Here is an 18,788-nt window from a genome sequence, read left to right on the forward strand (position 1 = left end):
AAGAAGAAGAAATAATTAATGACTATAATGATGAATAAAATATGTTTACAACCAAGTATAATGGAACTTGTCACTCGAGCTGTACCTGATCGAGAACGACCACTCTGACAAGAGTGCAACGACTGAAAAGAAGAAGAAGAACCAAACATTCATTAAATTTTACTGGAATAGACAGTGGAATAGGCCTACTGGGGAAACTACATTATAACAACGCGCTAGGAACACTACCTTATAGGTGGCGTGGAAACGTGTACATATTATAGACAATACACTAGGTGTCGAGAGAGATTCACTTCTCTACTTGTTAAAGGTCCGATACAGCGAAAGAAAATGTTGTAATTGCTTTTTCTCTAAAATGGTTAGTGTTGTGAAGAAAAGCGTAAGGACATTTTTTGTAGATAATTGCATGATCTACAAATTTTTGTCTGACATATTTTATCATAAAACTAACAGTTTCACTGACAAATTCAAAAAAAACCCATTTTCAGGTAATTTGACTTTGAATAAAAGTTTTTGCAGACATGGGATAGATGGGGACTTTTAACAATTTCATAACAATGGTGTCCCTAACATCTATGTAAATTTCCAGCTTTTTAGGAATTTTTGCAAGGGTCAATTTCTAAATTGACCGGACTATAATGACAATGACTACAATTAATTATCATTACAATATAATATTAATTATATATGGTTAAACATGTGTTGAACATAAATCCCAACGCGTCCTCTTTGACTTTGTTTGAGGTCTATGCAGTATACGGATTGTATGGAAAATGCCAGAAAAAGAAGTAAAAAAAGAAAGGAATAAGAGAAAGAGAAGAAAGTTGAAGATATCGAGTTGGTACAATATTTCTATTGAATGTTCTCTTGAATTGTGATCCATTTTAGTAAAGTTCAGAAAAGTACACGATTAATTTCGATTTAACATTCTAATTTTATTTGATTATTGACGATACAGAGTTTTTTAAACTTACTACTCAACAATCATCAAAAAGTAAACATAGGATTGTTTTGTTGAAATATCAAGAAAACGTTTAATTGATTGTTTGGATTTAATTATTCTATATTAGAAATGTCTCTGTTTGGTTCACTTCTGGGCGATTTAGACGATGATCCTTTTATTGGGTAAGACTTATTTTAATTCAATTTTTTCATTTAGGCCTATAAGATATCACCTAGGTTTAACCCTTTTACTGCCGGCCATTTTTTTATTGTACCAGTCAAAATTGCCAAGGAGGAAAATCACTGTTGTGCATTCATTTACAAAAAATGCTGTATCTTTTTTATTTTTCATTAGATTTGCATGAATTTTTTATTTTATTTACTCGTATTTAAATGCTGTTTTTTAAATAATAAAAAGACATTTTAATTTGAAACAAACACATTATTTATTTTTAAAAATGATATAAATAAAAATAAATAAAAAAATAAAAATTGTGTTTGGCATCTGATAATTTATTTTTAAAATTATACTAAAATTATGAGCATGATATCATTATAAACTAGAGCAATTGCTTAGAACATATACCAAATTTGAAGGTGCTACCTTGAAACATAACTGCACTATGAGGATTTTCCCAAAACTGGTAGGCCTCCTCTAGGCCTACCAGTGGAATTTGAAGGTAAACTTATCTGTGCCACATCCCCCTCACTATCTAATAACTCCTCATTATCTGATGGTAAGATACAGTCAGGATCGTCATCAGTGTCATCCACATCACTTTGATTGTCATCAATAGCCCTAACAATAATATCAGATTCGTTCTCGGCATCTGAATCTGACAAATTCTGAAGGAAATCGTCACTTAGTTCGTCTTGCACTTAGTTATTGTTCCCTCACTCACAGGAGAGTTAGATGTAACTCTTTTACTCATTTTATCCTTGATCAAACAAAAGTAACACTTCAAAAAACTTTCGATAACATTGTAAACAACAACAATGAACGAAGATTTCAGTAACATAATCCGATCATCTGGTTTTGACAGCTGTCTAGGTAGTTCGTCAATTCTAGTCAAAGACGACAAAAATAGAAATCCACAGTTCTTCAAATGGCTTCTTTCATTATCCTTTGCTCCTAAACAACCAAAATACCGAATATTTTGGCATTTGAACATAACAGTAGCCAGTAACGATAAAAAAAACAGACGTCCGACATATCGGACGTTGGCGTTTTCGGCAAAAATGCCGACGTCCGATATGTCGGACGTCGGCAGTAAAAGGGTTAACCCTGAAACTAGTTTAGTCAACAGTTAGTTATTACCTGTTTATTCATAAAACACCATGACAGTATTATACATAAAAAGTGGCTATATGCAAAGTTATGTCCTGTTTTTTAAATTTCAATAAGATTCGTTGTTAATTTTGTTACAATTTTAGGACAATATGGGTGGGCTATCTGTGGAATTTAAGATGTTCAATTCATTATTTTGAACTTAACTAGTGTTAGTTTTTCCAGAACAAGCATATAGCCTAGTCTGTGGTTTCAGGAGATGTATTGCTACTAAAGATGATTGTTAATAAGTATTGGTAGTGGAATTAAAAACTTGGGTAATTATCATATTAACGGCCGGGGCGGAAAAAATACGAGTTTTGCGTTATAAACTTATTGGAATCGTCATATAGAACAAAAAAGTATAAGGTTTGATGGGGTGGAAATGAGAAATAACGAAGTTCTAGAAAATGAAAAATGAAATAACTTTTCAGTAATATCTCCATGTTCTACATCCACGTCTAGCGTCACGTGACCTTTTGTGGCCAATGATTGAACCTCGTGATGACATCATCGGTTGCGCCACCATCTTTGCAAACGTAAATGAAAAATAATACAGAAATGAGCAGAATTTTGATCAAAATTAATAATGTTTTTCTTAATTTCGAGAAAAAATTAAGGTACTTTGGGATTATACCGACCACACCCAGACATGAATCGTTATTTCACATTTCGTTTCTACTGATTACTAGATTAGCGTAGAACAATATTTCGTCAATATAAAACAGGAATTGTCTTATCGCAAACCCCTCCCCATCCTCAGACAGAGGTCAAAGTCGAGCGTCTAGTAGATAACGTGATTGCAGTCTCGCCGCCCGTTCAGCTGGTGCATCGCTTTGTTGTACTTCCGTGTTTTACCTCTACATTTCTCCAAACACAAAAATTCAACAAAAACAATCATTTACCAAACTAAACTCTTTATTAAAAAAACACTAAAAACTTGTTTTTATTCTTGATCACATTCCGCCACCCAAAATGCGAGTGCCTCCGGCCATCAGCGCGGGCATTGACAGCACCTTCGGTGCTGCCCCGCGCTGATGTCGACGAAAGAAAAACATCCCTCGAGATAGTACCTATCAGTAAAATATCAAATTCTAGAGGGGCTAATCAGAAATATAAATTGAATTGTAATGGAAAGGCAATTATGTACCGTGCAAATCACGTGATGCCGCGCGGCCTGCCGTAATCAGGATTCTCGAGAAAGATAAGATAACAGCGATCACAATACCTGGAAATGCTTGTAAGTTTGTAATTTTGTAATTGAAGAGTTGTTTTTTCGTTCTATCATGTTTGTTTCTATAAATTTCTATTTTTGTGTTCTTCATACTAGTGTGGTCGGTATAATCCCAAAGTACCAAAATTAATTACGAGTGCCTCCGGCCATCAGCGCGGGCTTCGGCAGCACCGAGATAGTACCTATCAGTAAAATATAAAATTCTAGAGGGGCAGATCAAAAATATAAATTGAAATGTAATGCAAAGGCAATTATATAAAGTTAAAAAACTAAATAAATCATGAAAAACTCAAATATATAGATGGATATTAACAGAGAACACTTACCATTAGTGTCTTGGCGGATATAGCTAAACAGCAGCAACAAAAAAGTGGTCTATCACAACGAAACGACAAAGTCTCCCGGTTTAAAAACACCACTCGACCGCACGACGAACACATACACTCATTTTAAAAAATTCCATGTTCAATTAAAAAAGAGATAATTTCGTTTCGGTTAAAACGTAAACTCTTTACGTGCCCTACGAAACACTCCGACACACACAATTCACTAGGGTTGGTTGAACTAGTGGATGGTTGATTCATCATTGTAAACGCGCTCACTCATTCCGACCTACTGAACACGATATCTTGTGTAGAACTGACCCATGCCCTGGAGAACTCAGATAACAGGTACGTTATCAGGCTGCTATCAGTCGGCGGCCGCAGATAATATTCAAGTAAACAGATTATCCAGACACAGCACACAAACTGAACATTAAAACATTAGGAACTTAACCACTTATCAATATACCCTAAAATCATGTTATTTGTCATTTGCACCCCCTAGTACTATATATATTTTTTGTTCAGGAGGGTGAGCAGAATACGTTGGTAACGTCAAATTCGTGATTTGCCGCCCCGGCGTTTAATCTTACTGGTACGAAAACTTGTCTTAATTGTGCTGCACATAATATCTGTGGCTGATAACTGTACTGTAGTTGGACTGCTCCATAGTTATCTGTCATTGCTGTACATTGTGGAAGACAAGTGTCTTGGGTATAGTATTTAGTAGTCCAATTTAAAATGCTTTGAGAGTAGCCATAGACAGTACCATCAACTGGTTTAACCCTCAGCACTTGTCAAGACACTTATAGTAGTCCTTACTATTCTTTCACTCAATTTGGATGAGATCACTGGTAGTGACTATGCAAAGTAGCCAGCTGGGTTTGATGACTATTCTTCAATTGCATAACTATGTACATCATATAACATACACATCACACACACACAATATGTAATCATCAAATTACATCACACACAATACATATAACTAACTTATATATCTCACATACACACATCATAACTGTGGTATGAAAGAGTAGATGTGAAATAGAGCTAAACTCAAGATTTGAATTGAATCAACCTTTGTCGCCACACTATGTTATGTGTACAAATTAGGCTAATACATTTTTACTGTATATTATTAGTATTAGTTTCTAATTCTTTTGTTTATTTATTATATTTTTGGATACTTTGGTGTTATACGCCTACTGAGGCCATTAATTTTGGAAGTTCTTCTTACCAGGGACCTAAAAAAACTACATTAATAAAAAGAACAGACTTATTTGACTATTTTTAAAATTAAATGTCATTATGACAGCGGATCTTGTTTTCTGCCCCCCAAAAGGAGGAGAAGTACGCCACTCTGTCCCTATCTACTGTTTGTTATTACACAGTGTAACTTAATTAAGTTTAGATTAGCTCATCATAAATATGAAAATAGTAGTACTAAAGTTTAAAACAATTTTTACGAGCTTTCACGTGATCTGAGCTTGAATTCAGGTACCAATGGTGCCACAGAAACCCACACTGATGGCCAGGGGCATTTCCAAATTGGTACTTTCCTGACCTCAGATAGATTCAACTTTTCCGATGTCAGATCATGTTGGACGATCTGGCACGTGATCTGAGGTCAGGAAAGTACTGATTGGAATTGCCCCTGGCCACAGTGAAGGTTTCGGGGCTGCACTTCTGGCGGAAAAAAGAAAAGTATCCTCGAGATAGTACTTAGGTCAAGCTCAGATCACCTAAACGCTTGTATATCGACTTTAACTATTTATATTTATAATACGTACAATAATAGTTGTAATACTAGATAGGGACAAACTGACCTACTTCTCACTGATATCACTTCCTTTCGGGAAGCAGTAAACAAGAACCGATCGTCATAATGACATGTAATTTTCACAATATGTCGAATAAAGTTTGTTGTTTCTAATTATGTAGGTTTTTTAGGTCCCTTGTAAGAAAAACTTTTAAACAAATAATGGTGTCTGGGCCAAAGTACCTGTTTATGTTTTGTTCGTGTAATAAGAACACTGGTTAGTTATAATTATTAAATATTTTTACACAAAACTCAAAGATGCTTATTGAAGTCCTAGTCAGTAATATGAATTTAAATTGTATCTATTATGTCACAATCAAGATAATAACTGACACTGAGTATTGATTTTATACCCAGTCATTTAACCTCTTAAAGGGTTTTAAAATGTAAGAATTGTATGAAATGTATGTATTGTCAGAATAATAATAAATTTGTTTGTAGGAATCACATGCGTCAGATGAATAGGATGATGAGCAGTATGAATTCAATGTTCAGCCAACCTTTCGGTGGTTTACTCGGCCCAGGAGTAGGATCTGAGTTAATGCCATTTGGAGGTCATTCCATGGGTGGTGGATTGATGCCTTTTGGTTTTCCAAACATGAACCACATGTTTCAGAATATGGATCACATGTCAAACAATCCTAATTGCCACTCTTATTCATCCAGCACTGTGATGACTATGACCAATGGTCCTGATGGAAGACCTCAGGTGTGTTCTAGCTTAGTTAACTATACTAATTAGTGTCATCATTTCTTAAAAGTTTTAATGGAGGTTACTCTCTACTGTACCAAGAATTAATCTGGAGTAAGTCAAGGAGAGGGGCTCTTGACCCCCTTGTATTGTCTTTCCCATGAAGTGTGAGGTCCAGTCCTTCAAGAGTTATCTATCAGACAGACAATGATTTAAAGAAGGACCTGTTTCATTTGAAGTAGGAAAACGTTTTGATATTAAAATTATAGCGTTTAGTTGAGTAAAGAAATAATAAAACTCAACATAAATCAAACAAATTTTGTTTATTTTATTAATGTATGCTATTTGTAAACACATAGGTAGGCTACTTGAAAGTTTAAAAATGCATAAATTTCATTATGATGAGTGTTTATCCATTGGTTACCTAGTCTCACAACAACTAACTGACATAAAACAATTTTGCTACTTCAGTACCGATCCACAGATAGCTGCTGACAGTACGGCTGGCATTTCCAGGATGTTGCACTGCGTTGTTGGTTTTTTTTTAACATTCTGAATAATAATTGATTTGGCAGGAGATGTAGTTAAATTATGAATAGTAAAGTTCTTTGTTTAATATTCAAAGATTGATAAAATTGTGGATATTTACTATTATGGAGTGTTATACAGTAATATGATGTTTTGAGGACTGATATTTTATCTTCTCCTTTATAAGTTTAAAATTATTAAACGTAAGTTTAAAGTTTGTAAAAGTAAACAAACACATGGTGAAGAATACACTATTTATAAGTTCACGAATAAAGTTGTACGAAAAAAGTTAACATACCTGAACTCAGCACTACATCATTAGAAGCATAAACAACAACAAAAAACAGATTTACTACTGAAACTCATGATGTATGCACAACAGCAGGCAGGATGAGATTGACCGGGAAATCATACACCACTATCTAGCTTAGCATTTGGTGGAACACTAACCAGACAAAGGACAAAATGGTTAGGAAGAAGAATGACAGTTACTTCAAGCCAGTATTTTACTCATCTCTATTTTTATTTTATGTCAGTATCATTGTTTGTAGCCAAATATTATTGGATGTTGTTTGTTTAATGTTAGATAAATTTTATATAAAATATCTGCTGTTTGCAATTGCTCTCATGCTCTAAGTGCCTTCATTACCTTTAGAGTATCTCTTATGAAGAATCTCAACATAACTCCACTGAACATGCCCCCCAGAGCCCAAAACCACCCTTGTTCAAAATTTTGTATATATATATATACATACAATTTTGACCAAAAAACCCCAAGCAAGTTGAGATTTTGTACAAAAACTGACTTTGTAATTATCTTTATTAAGTTCATTAGCCAGCTTGGTGTGGCATTTCATTTCAACATAGCAGCAATCCAAAGTATAAGAAAATTTGCAGTTTGGACCAAGAAGAAAAACAAAACGTAGTCTGGAATGCTGGTAACATTTTCTAAGTATACTGTAATATAAATTTTTTTTATCTTGAACGGTTTTTGGATATTTTATTACATTTAAATACCATAAGAATTTTTTGATCACCAGCGTCACAAATGCTGAAACATGTTCAAACTTGGTAAAAAATTGATCTTTTAAAATACCTCAAATATGTTCATTGGCAAACTTTGTATGCTGTTTTGTTTCAATATGGCAGTTGTTTAAACTATTTAACTATTGATTTAAAAAAAAAAACTAAAATTTAAGTAATCTGGAGCGCTTATAACATTTTTGAAATATTTTGTAATATACAACTTATTTTCAAACGGCTTTTGAAATATTGATTATATCTATAAAACTCATGTGGTATAAAGATCATATATTAAAATAGCAAATCAGTTCTGTGTTGTTTTTTGCTATGGTGTAATCTGTAAGTGATTTGATTAGGAGTCATTTCATTATCTATTAAATTTGGAAAGTAGTTAGAGATTTTTAGATTGAATGTGAGAAAACTAGGAGAAATTAACGCCATGGAAATCTTGGTAAGTACAAAATGATAAGACTAGACTAAGTTGAAATAAATGATATTACCAAATTGCCTAATTAAACTCAAATTACTATTTAAGAGCCATAAACTTGTTTATTACATTATATATTAATATAATTTATTACAATTAGGGGAAATATATTAATTCTAAATACAAACCTTCCTTAATTTTATTTTGCTATAAAATTGGTCAAACTTTTAATGTTGAATTGCTGCCTTTAATATCAAAACAAATCAATATTGGTAATGTGTTAATATACATATTTGTTATTAAATCAATAAGGCAAACATGTCTTACAATTAAAATGTAATTTTACAACTTTTTATTAAACAATGACTTATGCATATCATAATCTTTTAAGAACTAGTACTAGTAATATTATGAAATATTGTAGTAAGTGAATTTAATTGAAAATAAATATATTACTGAGTGGGTTAACCTTTTTGAGGCAGTTTAACCCTTTGAGTGCCGGAGCATCACTATTTGCGATCCTGCATTATATGCAAGATATGCCACAATCGCTATTTGCGACTTCTGCAGTAACGCTTATACTTTATATAGTATTTATCTAAATTGGCTCAATGACTGTCATACGCATTCAACGTAACTTTAGATGAACGTTTTGTTGCATTCTGGTTAGATTCTGATTTTTACGGCGGTTGTAAAGCGAGTGCGTCAGTCGAGTTTAGAATCGACAGCTACATGGATGAGCCGTCACATGTTTGTGCTGGTGTTTATTTCACAAATGATTGTAAATATTGAAAGTTTTTAAGTGTAAATGGGTTTGTAGTGTTAGTATCTACATATTATTTTGTTTGTGTACGGTATGTTGTTCTAGTCTGTGTGTAAGTAGAACAATGACTTGACCGTGAGTTATGGTGACAATAACAGAGTGTTAGGTTAGGTTAGAAAATTTCTAGTTTTGTAGTGGTTCATATTTTCATATTTATATTCTAAACTTTATTTATAAGTATGAAAAAAGATTTTATGTCTTTTTGCAAAGAATTAAATGGAGTATAAGATAGAATAACCGAAAGTGAAAAAATAAAATATTTCAACACAAGTGTCAAAATAAAAAACTAAATGTTTTTGCTCATAAAGTTTTTGTTAATGTTTTTTTTATCGGTATAAAACGTTAAATAAGTAATCAATGTATTATATTTATAAAAGAAATATATTTATCTACAAAAAAAAAAAAAAAAAACCCAGGACATTACATATACCAATACATAATTGTTTTATGAATTTTTAACCAGACCCTTGCAAAATCAGGCATTTTTTCGCTCAGCATTTTATGCATACCATATAGCAAAAGGCAGCGGCACTCAAAGGGTTAATATAATATGAGAAGTGAAATATATTTTGTAACTTTGTACAGGTATATCAAGCCTCGTCATCTGTGCGGCAAGGACCTGGTGGTGTCAAGGAAACCAAAAAAGCAGTGTCAGACTCACGATCTGGAGTTAAAAAGTTGGCAATAGGTTCATCACATTGGTGACAGAGCACACATCGTTGAGCGTGAGCAGAATTTACGGACTGGAGATCAAGAAGAGCGACAGGACTATATCAATCTTGATGAAGGTTTGTGTACTTAGTTCTTTGAAAGTTAAAGTTTATATAAGGTGATACTCTTTGAGTAGTGGATCAATGAGGAAAGGAAATTTCATTAGGTGATTTAAAACATTTTTGTGTCCCCAAAAATGCAAGATTTTAGGAGCAACTAACAAATTTCAAATGTAAACCCCCCTCAAGTAGCCTCTCATTTTGAAGAGCATAAAAAACTTAAAGATTTGTGGAAACCAAAGATGTCTGTCTATCTATTTCCTATCTAAAATAATAGCCAGAGTTACCAGAATAATATTTTTAATAACTCCCCAACATCAGAGGCCATAACCATCACTCAAGGAGTACCCCAAGGATTAGCTCTGAGGCTGGTATTTACAGCAAACATTGATGTATGCAGACAACACTGTTCTCATACTAAGCAAAAAAACAACAAGAAGACCTTGAAATAGCTGCCTACACTGCTGTCAATTTGGTAATACACTAGAAGAGAGCACCTCCACAAAATATCTTGGGATAGTAACTGTTGACACATCAGTTAGTGGATCTGGATACATGTTGATTTCTTATGCAGAAAGCTCAGTTCAGAACTATATGTAATCCATAGAATTTGAAACACATCTGTGATGCTGTAACAGCTAAAAATATATACTACACCCTATATAAGTCTCATCTGCAATATAGAATTGTAGGTGCCTCAGATGGTATTACAATTCTACTATAAGAAGCATCTGCATAGGGTACTTGTCCAACAATAAAAGAGAAACTTTCAAGGAAGAGAATCATGCAGGCAGGTCTTTCAGGAAATGAAGATTCTCACCATTGTCAACCTCTACATTTTTGGGAACCATCAAGTATTTACACCTCAAATTCCTCGAACCAATCCCAACTGGTGCCATCATCCCAACTACAGTGCACATCATGCTCTGAACTACTGCATTCCAATTCATTATCGTTCATCCACAGAGAGGAAGCCGATGTATGCAGGAGTGAAGCTGTGGAATGCCCTCTTAGAAGAGGTATAGAAGATGGAACGACACCGGTTTGGACATCAGTTGAGGGACTGGCTTCAAAAACACCCTTTCTGCACCCTTAATGAAAACCTTGAAAGAACTGGCAGCTAATATATGATCATTTACTTATATAATCTATGTATTGACACACTTACTGTGCTCTAAGAACATGTAATAAAGAGGGAAAAATTTCAAACTTATAGAGGCAGAAAACTAATTTGGTCTGTATTTTACAGGATTTTTTCTTTATTTAACTGGTTTAAGGTTTTCTTTCATACAAATTAGTAAAAATTAACAATACAAACTTACAGTAAGTAGACCTATTTTGATGTTATATTACAGTTGGCTTCTGATTAGTCCACAACAGTTGCATAACCTGTTTTAGAAAAAGGGTCTCTAGCAAAATTTAGATTATTATAAAGAACATGTGAGTTTGTTGCTAACCAATGAAAGCTGTGTTAAGCTCAGAAAGAAAAGCAACATATCAGTCTTATCTTAAATTAGATTTTTTGAACTTTAGTTTTGACTCCTACTAAATTATATTATACCTTAATAAATTAAAGTATCAAAATCATTCAAGATTTTTTTAAGAAACATGTGATGACAGACCTAGTTGTTTAAACGTAATTTGCTATGCATTTTACTAAATTCAACATACCAAAGTAAAACTATTGTATCACAAAGTATTATTGTTTATGTAGGGAATATTTATGTAAAAACCATTCTGATTTCATGGCCAGCTTTTGTTTTCTGAACTGCTGAATATAAAAAAATTGCAGGATTAATTATCAGGTGAACCAGCAGACCTGTTAAAATATTAGGAGCAGGCCAGAATTTCATAGTAGAGTTTTACATGGAGTATAGTAGACAGACATATACTAATTGGATGAAGGTACAGCTTTATCTGAAGAACCTTTTTTGTTTATAATGGCTAATTCACAGGTAAAAGTTTGGTAATTTTGTCATATTCTAAATTACAGCTGTGCACATGTTTTCTTATCCTGAGTAATTAAATAGATTGTTTATGAATGTTATAATTGTGGTAAATATTCACTTTGTATTTATATATACTTTTTTACAGAGGAGGCAGATGATTTTAATCGAGAGTGGAAACAGAAAACAAGACACTACAGCTCTCAACGCGCAATTCACTATCCGTCTGCTGACAGATACGGTGCTCGGAGATCCCGGGAACTCCCTGCACTTCCTTCCTCTTCTTCGTAAGTCATTTATAAATTATTTTCGTAACAGACTAATTATTTTGAGTGTGGTAAATGGAAAATACCAGTTTCTAGTAAAATTCTATATTGTATAAATAAACTAACACAATACATCTAAGATAGCATTGCATTGTGGAATGCTGACAGTTTGCTTATTTTTGTCTCTCTACCACTCATCTGTTATAAAAAATACAAAATGTCTTGAGTCTTGGTTCATGACAAATGAATGGTTGGTTTTTTACTTTTTCTACAAACATATTGTTATAATATGCAGGAAAATACTTTTAATTTGTAAGTTGCATTAATTTAAACATAGAATATCTATATTATTTAATGTTAATTATAATAGAGACGTGTTGTAATAAAAAAGAGTGAATAGCATGTTTTTTAATAATCATTGAAAATGTATAAGACATTGTACAAGTAACTTTGTACCACGTGTTTTTTTTTTAGTCAAAGAAAAATATAATATTGTTAATAACACTGAAATAACAGAGAATAAATTCAACATTGTACTACTTAGAAACTTAACATTATGATATAATTAAAATGGTCTAATTATTAACCAAAGAACAGTCTTAATTAACAATTGATTTTTAATCTAATCACAAGAAACAGACAAGTTAAATTTTTTTAATGGGAGCACTTCTATACATAACCATTTTCATTTTATGGCTTTCATAAATTATGAGTTATATAACAAAAATGCATTTTTTCACAGTATTTACTGTCAACATGTACTGTACTGTGCTTTCACAAGATAAAGGTTCAGAAAACAAACTAGTAGTGTCACCTAAACAATTCCTGAGAATTTGATTGTGGTACCTATTAAAACTGGAAGTATATAAAATTTTTTGTCGATTATTTTTGCAAAAGCCATTTTTACAAAATTACTCCCTAAAAGAAAACCAAATTTGGAACAATATCTAATACAGGCTTTGTGCTGGTAAATGTGGTGGTGCATATATGACAGAATACCTTAAGTTGCAACTTATGGCTTTAAAATTTAAATAATAAGGAATAGTATGTTGTAGATATGAAGGAAAATTAAAATAGGTATTTGAAATGTTATACAATTACAAATACAATTTTGATCATAAAAGGAATAGTTTTCTTGATGATCTTGTTTGAAATACTTGACTTACTGTCGTAGTCAGGAATAGAATTATGATAATCTGCATCTAGATCTTAAAAAATATTAATACATGCATAAAATATAGATTTTTAACACAATCACTGCAAGAAATGAGGCTGTATGTGAACCTAAAAGCTGAAAATTATAAAACTCAGCCAAAAATGACGTCTGGATATCCAAAAAGTTCATTACAGATGTCAAGGAACTACTGTTGATTGGAATTGATATCTTTCTGGGGGTAGAATTCCAGCCAGCCTCATCTGGTGCTGGTGTTCGTCCAATCTGTACTCAATACTCCCCCATTCCCACTGTCCCCACAAATCAGTTTATTTTTATAATATTTATTTATAAAAAAATGTTTACACTACCTCCCCTCTCCCAACAATATCCACCTTACACAAGTCGTCATCATCAGAACTGTCTGAACTTGAAACGATTCTTCTCAGTCAGAAAACAAGTGTTTATTGAGTTCAGTATCCTCCTCCATTGGGCTACATTTACAAGTGATACACATGATTTAGTCATGATACACTAAATACAATAAGAAAACCAACACATAACAGATAAAACGATCCAAAATAGAGATCCAAGAACGGTTTGTGCAAAAGGAAAAGTAGAACCAGTACTACGTGCTGTGTAAGCATCGCAGTGTTCCACATACGTTACTCGATTCACCTTGAGGCAATTGGTCAGGGTGGAGCGGGCATGCACTAATGTTGCAGGGCTGGAATTCCAGTCTCCTGCAGCTAATGTGTTAAAGAGTGTTAAGATGTATTTTATGTCGACCAAATAAATCTAAATTTTACAGGGGTCTAATTTTAAAATGTAATTATTTACACAATCTAGTGAAGTGTGACTTGGTGCTAAAACAAGGCAAAAACTAAACACTTAGAAGTTTGAAATTTGAGGTTTTAGTCCTGTCCCACTTCTAATTTGTCTCACCTTCCCACCTTTTAAAGTATGAATTTGAAAAGTCCAAAGGCTTAATACTGGGAGATGTGCAATAAATGCATGATTCACTTGTATTAAAAAGGTGAATTGTGCATTTTCAAAAATATTTTATACAATGAAATTTTCTGACTGCACCATAACATTGTCTTATTCAAATTATATTAATAAGTAAATCTTCTGTATTGCAAAAATACGGATCCCAGATTATATTTTCCTCACTGTGTAATATTGTGAGTATAGAAAAGAAAAGAAATTTCAATGCAAATTCTCAAGTTAAATGAGTAATATTATTTTCTCTAAATAACGTTTTTTTAATTCGGATTTATGGATCATCTTAAATTTAAGACCAGATAAATCTAACATTTAACATCACAAATCATGAAATAAATATCAAATGAGGTTGAGGGTAAAGTAGAAGAATGTTGGACTTCATTAATAGAATAACAAATTAAGGAGACACACTGATAAGCGAGTCTCTGGAATAATAATAAAATCTAATTCAGAAGTGGAATTAGTGTGATGCTGTTCGGTTATATAACAGATCATTAATAATGCTCACAAAATTACAATCTTAGGATGAGTTAGAGATGTATTTTAAATAAAGAATTAAAAGTAATTTGCTTTATTAGTAGTTGATTAAAAGTATAGTGTGTTAAGATAGCAAAAGTTGTACTCCACATTCAAATGTTTACTATTTAATTCATGAATAATGAACTTAGACAGATGTCATATACGTCTATGTTTATTACTGTAGTATTTTAATTTAAAATAGGTTGAATGAGCACTGGATATAGTCTCAGGTCAAATAAAATAAAATAATAAATACTTATATTTTGCAATTTCTCAGTGCAGATGAAAGTTTACTAAATAAGGTAGGTTGCCAAACACTGTTGCCAAATAATGCTGGGCAACTACACGAGTACTTAGCTGTGATGTCAACTGTTGCACAGAATAACTAAAATGTGGTTGTCAAAATGGGTACTTATTGTGATTGATTGGAATTATATAAGCTGTGCCAGTAGGTCACTGTCTTTCTGCTGCTCACTGTAAGTGGGGTAAAACTTGCTGTCTTACCTACCTTAACTTGGGAAGCCAGCACTAAGTTTTGTGAGAACATTTGATCTACAAGACAGTGAGAATGATAATTCGCTTTTTATTGACAACCCACTGCAGTAGGATACGAAAACATACACCAGTTAAAATTCCGTAAGCCATCTCTTAGGTCAGGATTCCTGCTACAAGTTGGTTTTCTATCAATTTGACCTGGGCAACAAATTTATGTTAAAAAAAAAAAAAAAAAAAAAAAAACATTGTCCTCGGGAAATGAGCCTGCATGGGCTATGATGCCTGTGCGCAGACTCGAGTTGCTCACGCATATAATTAATTAAAAAAAAAGAAAAAAAAAAAAAAGAATATAAATATAGTACAAAATAATACACCATTACACACCACACACATACATACACACACACACATACATATATGCATGCACGTACACATGTGAATATGCAATGAATATATTAAAAGGAAAAAAACCGCGTGTTCATTTAACAGTGAGAACATTTGCTAGATGATTCAAAGAAGCAAGTAGTGGAATTCACTTCTCAGGAAAGAATGGTTTCTTATTGTTTCTAAAGTAGTTGGAACAATTGAAAATTGAGATAGAAAACATTTGATGAAAAATCAGTTCTGTTAGTGTGGAATGGCTAATTGAACTGGTGGCTTATAATGAATTGGGTGTCCTTATAATATTTTTCTGATAAAAGAACAAAATTAATGTAGTTAGCCAGGAAGTTCACCATTGGTTTAAAGGTTTTTGTGTTTAGTACTGATGTGAGATGTATTTGACATTAATATAGTGAATTTAAACTTTTCATTTGATAAATTAAGATATTTATTATTTTATTGAGTTATGATTTTATAATATTTATTCAATTTAACTATTTAATGGTCTGGTATCACAGTCAACCTATGGCTCATGGTGTTTGTTTACATTGTTGGAGATATAAAAGAAGTAAGGTGAAAACAGTTAAGGTAGATCAAATAGAAGAGTTGAGTTTGAAATCAAAAAGGCAGTAGTTGTTCTTCTATAAGCATAAGCATGTTTATGTATTATAAAGGTTTTGTCATGTGAAAGATTGTTTGAATCATTTAGCTGGTTGCTCCTACTGGCCAGATTTCTTTGAATGGTAATAAAACCAAACCATTTAGTGCATAATATTCTTAGTTATTATTTGTATAGGAATCTGTATTGAATTCAGAATTGAAAATTAAGACCAAATTTTAGTTTATCAGTTCAGAAACAGAAAAGAATTTTTGTGTCAGTACAACCATAATAAAAGTAATAACACAATTTCAGAATAGGACTATATTCTTATTTCTTAGTAACAAATAACAAGAATCGGAATTGAGGATCAAGACCACAATTTTGGTATCAGAATTGAATTTTTTGGGAAATCACCCCATCACTCTAACAAGCACATAAAAATCACCAAAAATTTAGAGATACGTCACTTTGCTTATGGTAGATGTATCTGTGGTGAAGCCATCCAGAATATTCAACCGTAGTATTAATATTATAAACATTAAAATTACAGTTTTTCTCTGAAATCTTGTTTACAAAAATGAATGATTGAGTTTATCACATGCTATGTATGAATTATTTAAACATTAAATTTATAATTAAATGTTGTAGTTGTTTAGATATTAATTAATTAATGGAACCTTTTTTGGTTAACACGTTCGCTGCTAAATAAATGTGTTTCAATAGAGAATACTGGATGTTCATAGTTTCTGATTTATGTTTTATTTAAGTTTAGAATTACTTAAAATTATATCCTTTTATATATATATTTACAAATGTTTAATTAAAAAGGTAATAGTAATAATAATGCCAATTTGCATCATCATTAATCATAATCATTTCATCATTAATATCACAATATATGTAATGCCAATTGGCGTTCAATGAGCTTTATAAATTAAAATAAAAGGTATAATGTAAACATTTCAAATTATTGAGAAACTTGTCTCGTGACATAAATTGAGCTAATAGTGTTGGTTGCTTGGTATTCAGACTATTCCCATGTGAAATAGAAGTCGTAAAATCTTTTGAATTCAGGTAATGTTAAATTTTCTAGTAATTTATACATAATTATGCTGGCACCAGAAGACATAAACACTTCAGCATAGCATTAGTAATAATAATACTGACATAATACTTAGCATTAGTTGTTTAGTAAGAGAAATGAGTAATGACTCATTACTGATTATATCTAAATAATCGATAATTGTATTATGTCCAGGTAAAGGAACAAGAAATCCAGTGGGCTAATTACATTTTTTTAACTCATTGGATCATCATTGCATACTATTTTTAGTTGAGGAATATTATTTGTGAGCCCTATTTGGCAGCTCTGGTTGTTTGGGTTGGTCCCGAGAAATACGAAATGATTGACTACTCATGGACATGTCTGGGGTACAATTCACAGTATCAAGGTCTATCCAAAATTACTGTTATCATTTGGTCTGTATCACCACTACTATGCCGATTCAAAGGCATAATCGTAATATATAACAGTTTCACTAATGGTTAAATTATTTTGGATCATGCAGACTACAACTTATGTTATGACTCATTTCAAAAATAAAAAACATGCAATGTGGATATGAAACGCATAGGCTATTACTCGAAGACTTGTTTGAGACTGATCAAGATCAGCTGTGGGTCCAGACCAAGTGATAACAGTGAAACATGGTGGGAGATAATTTCCTATGAGAAATGCCAAAGGCGTCTTCTGCACACCTTGACAATGCCAAATGCTAATTAGTATTTTCAGCAGTGAACATGTTAACAAGTTTTTACATTATAACTAATTTTCAAAATTGTTTATATTTAACTTAAAAATTATGTTAATTTTATTTTTGGGTAATATAATTGGATAAAACAAATATTCGGATTATTGTCACCTCTGTGTCAATACTTGAGCTAGAACTGTCTTTTCCAGGTATGTGCGGAAATATTGATGTGATCTGCATACACTAAAATATTATATCAACCTTTAAAAGTAAGTAATTTCGCGACGAGCTTGTTGTGTCCAATGTTTGGAATGACAGTCCCTCTTGCCTTCAATGCCTGATGAATTTATTGTTCTTTTTATTTGTCAAATTTAATAAATATTCTTTTGTTAAGTGGTTTGTTTTACTAAAACACAAAAATCTTACATTACAAAATTTGAAAAATGTATTTTTTCTCATGTTTAAATTTGTCTATATTATTTCTTGTGATAAGATGTATTACTATTTATTCATATTTACAAGAGTATATGTATTATACATGTTTTGTGTTTTATTTGAATGTAAACAAAATTAAAACAACATAGCAATACTAAAATGTGCACTGGCCAAGATTTTCATTAACATATTTTACCTGATATCCTTATTTTGTTATGCTACATTCTCACAACTAAAACTTTTTAGAAATATGGTTTTATGTTAATGAATAAACTCATAGCAATAAAACTTAGACCAACAATATGGGATCCATAAACAGTGTTTGA

At 32.1% G+C, this 18,788-nt stretch overlaps 1 protein-coding gene across 1 annotated transcript; it reads left to right on the plus strand.

Annotated features, from left to right (window-relative positions):
- Positions 1–780: 780 nt before the first annotated feature.
- On the plus strand, positions 781–18,420 carry LOC124362775 (myeloid leukemia factor 2). The gene is given in 6 exon segments (XM_046817552.1): positions 781–1,125; positions 6,090–6,357; positions 9,726–9,830; positions 9,832–9,928; positions 12,005–12,143; positions 18,237–18,420. Coding segments are annotated over 6 exon segments (681 nt in total). The 5' UTR covers positions 781–1,072; the 3' UTR covers positions 18,256–18,420.
- Positions 18,421–18,788: the final 368 nt, after the last annotated feature.

This window comes from Homalodisca vitripennis, chromosome 5 (genome assembly GCF_021130785.1).
Source record: "Homalodisca vitripennis isolate AUS2020 chromosome 5, UT_GWSS_2.1, whole genome shotgun sequence".
In the NCBI taxonomy this organism is placed as follows: Eukaryota; Metazoa; Arthropoda; class Insecta; order Hemiptera; family Cicadellidae; genus Homalodisca; species Homalodisca vitripennis.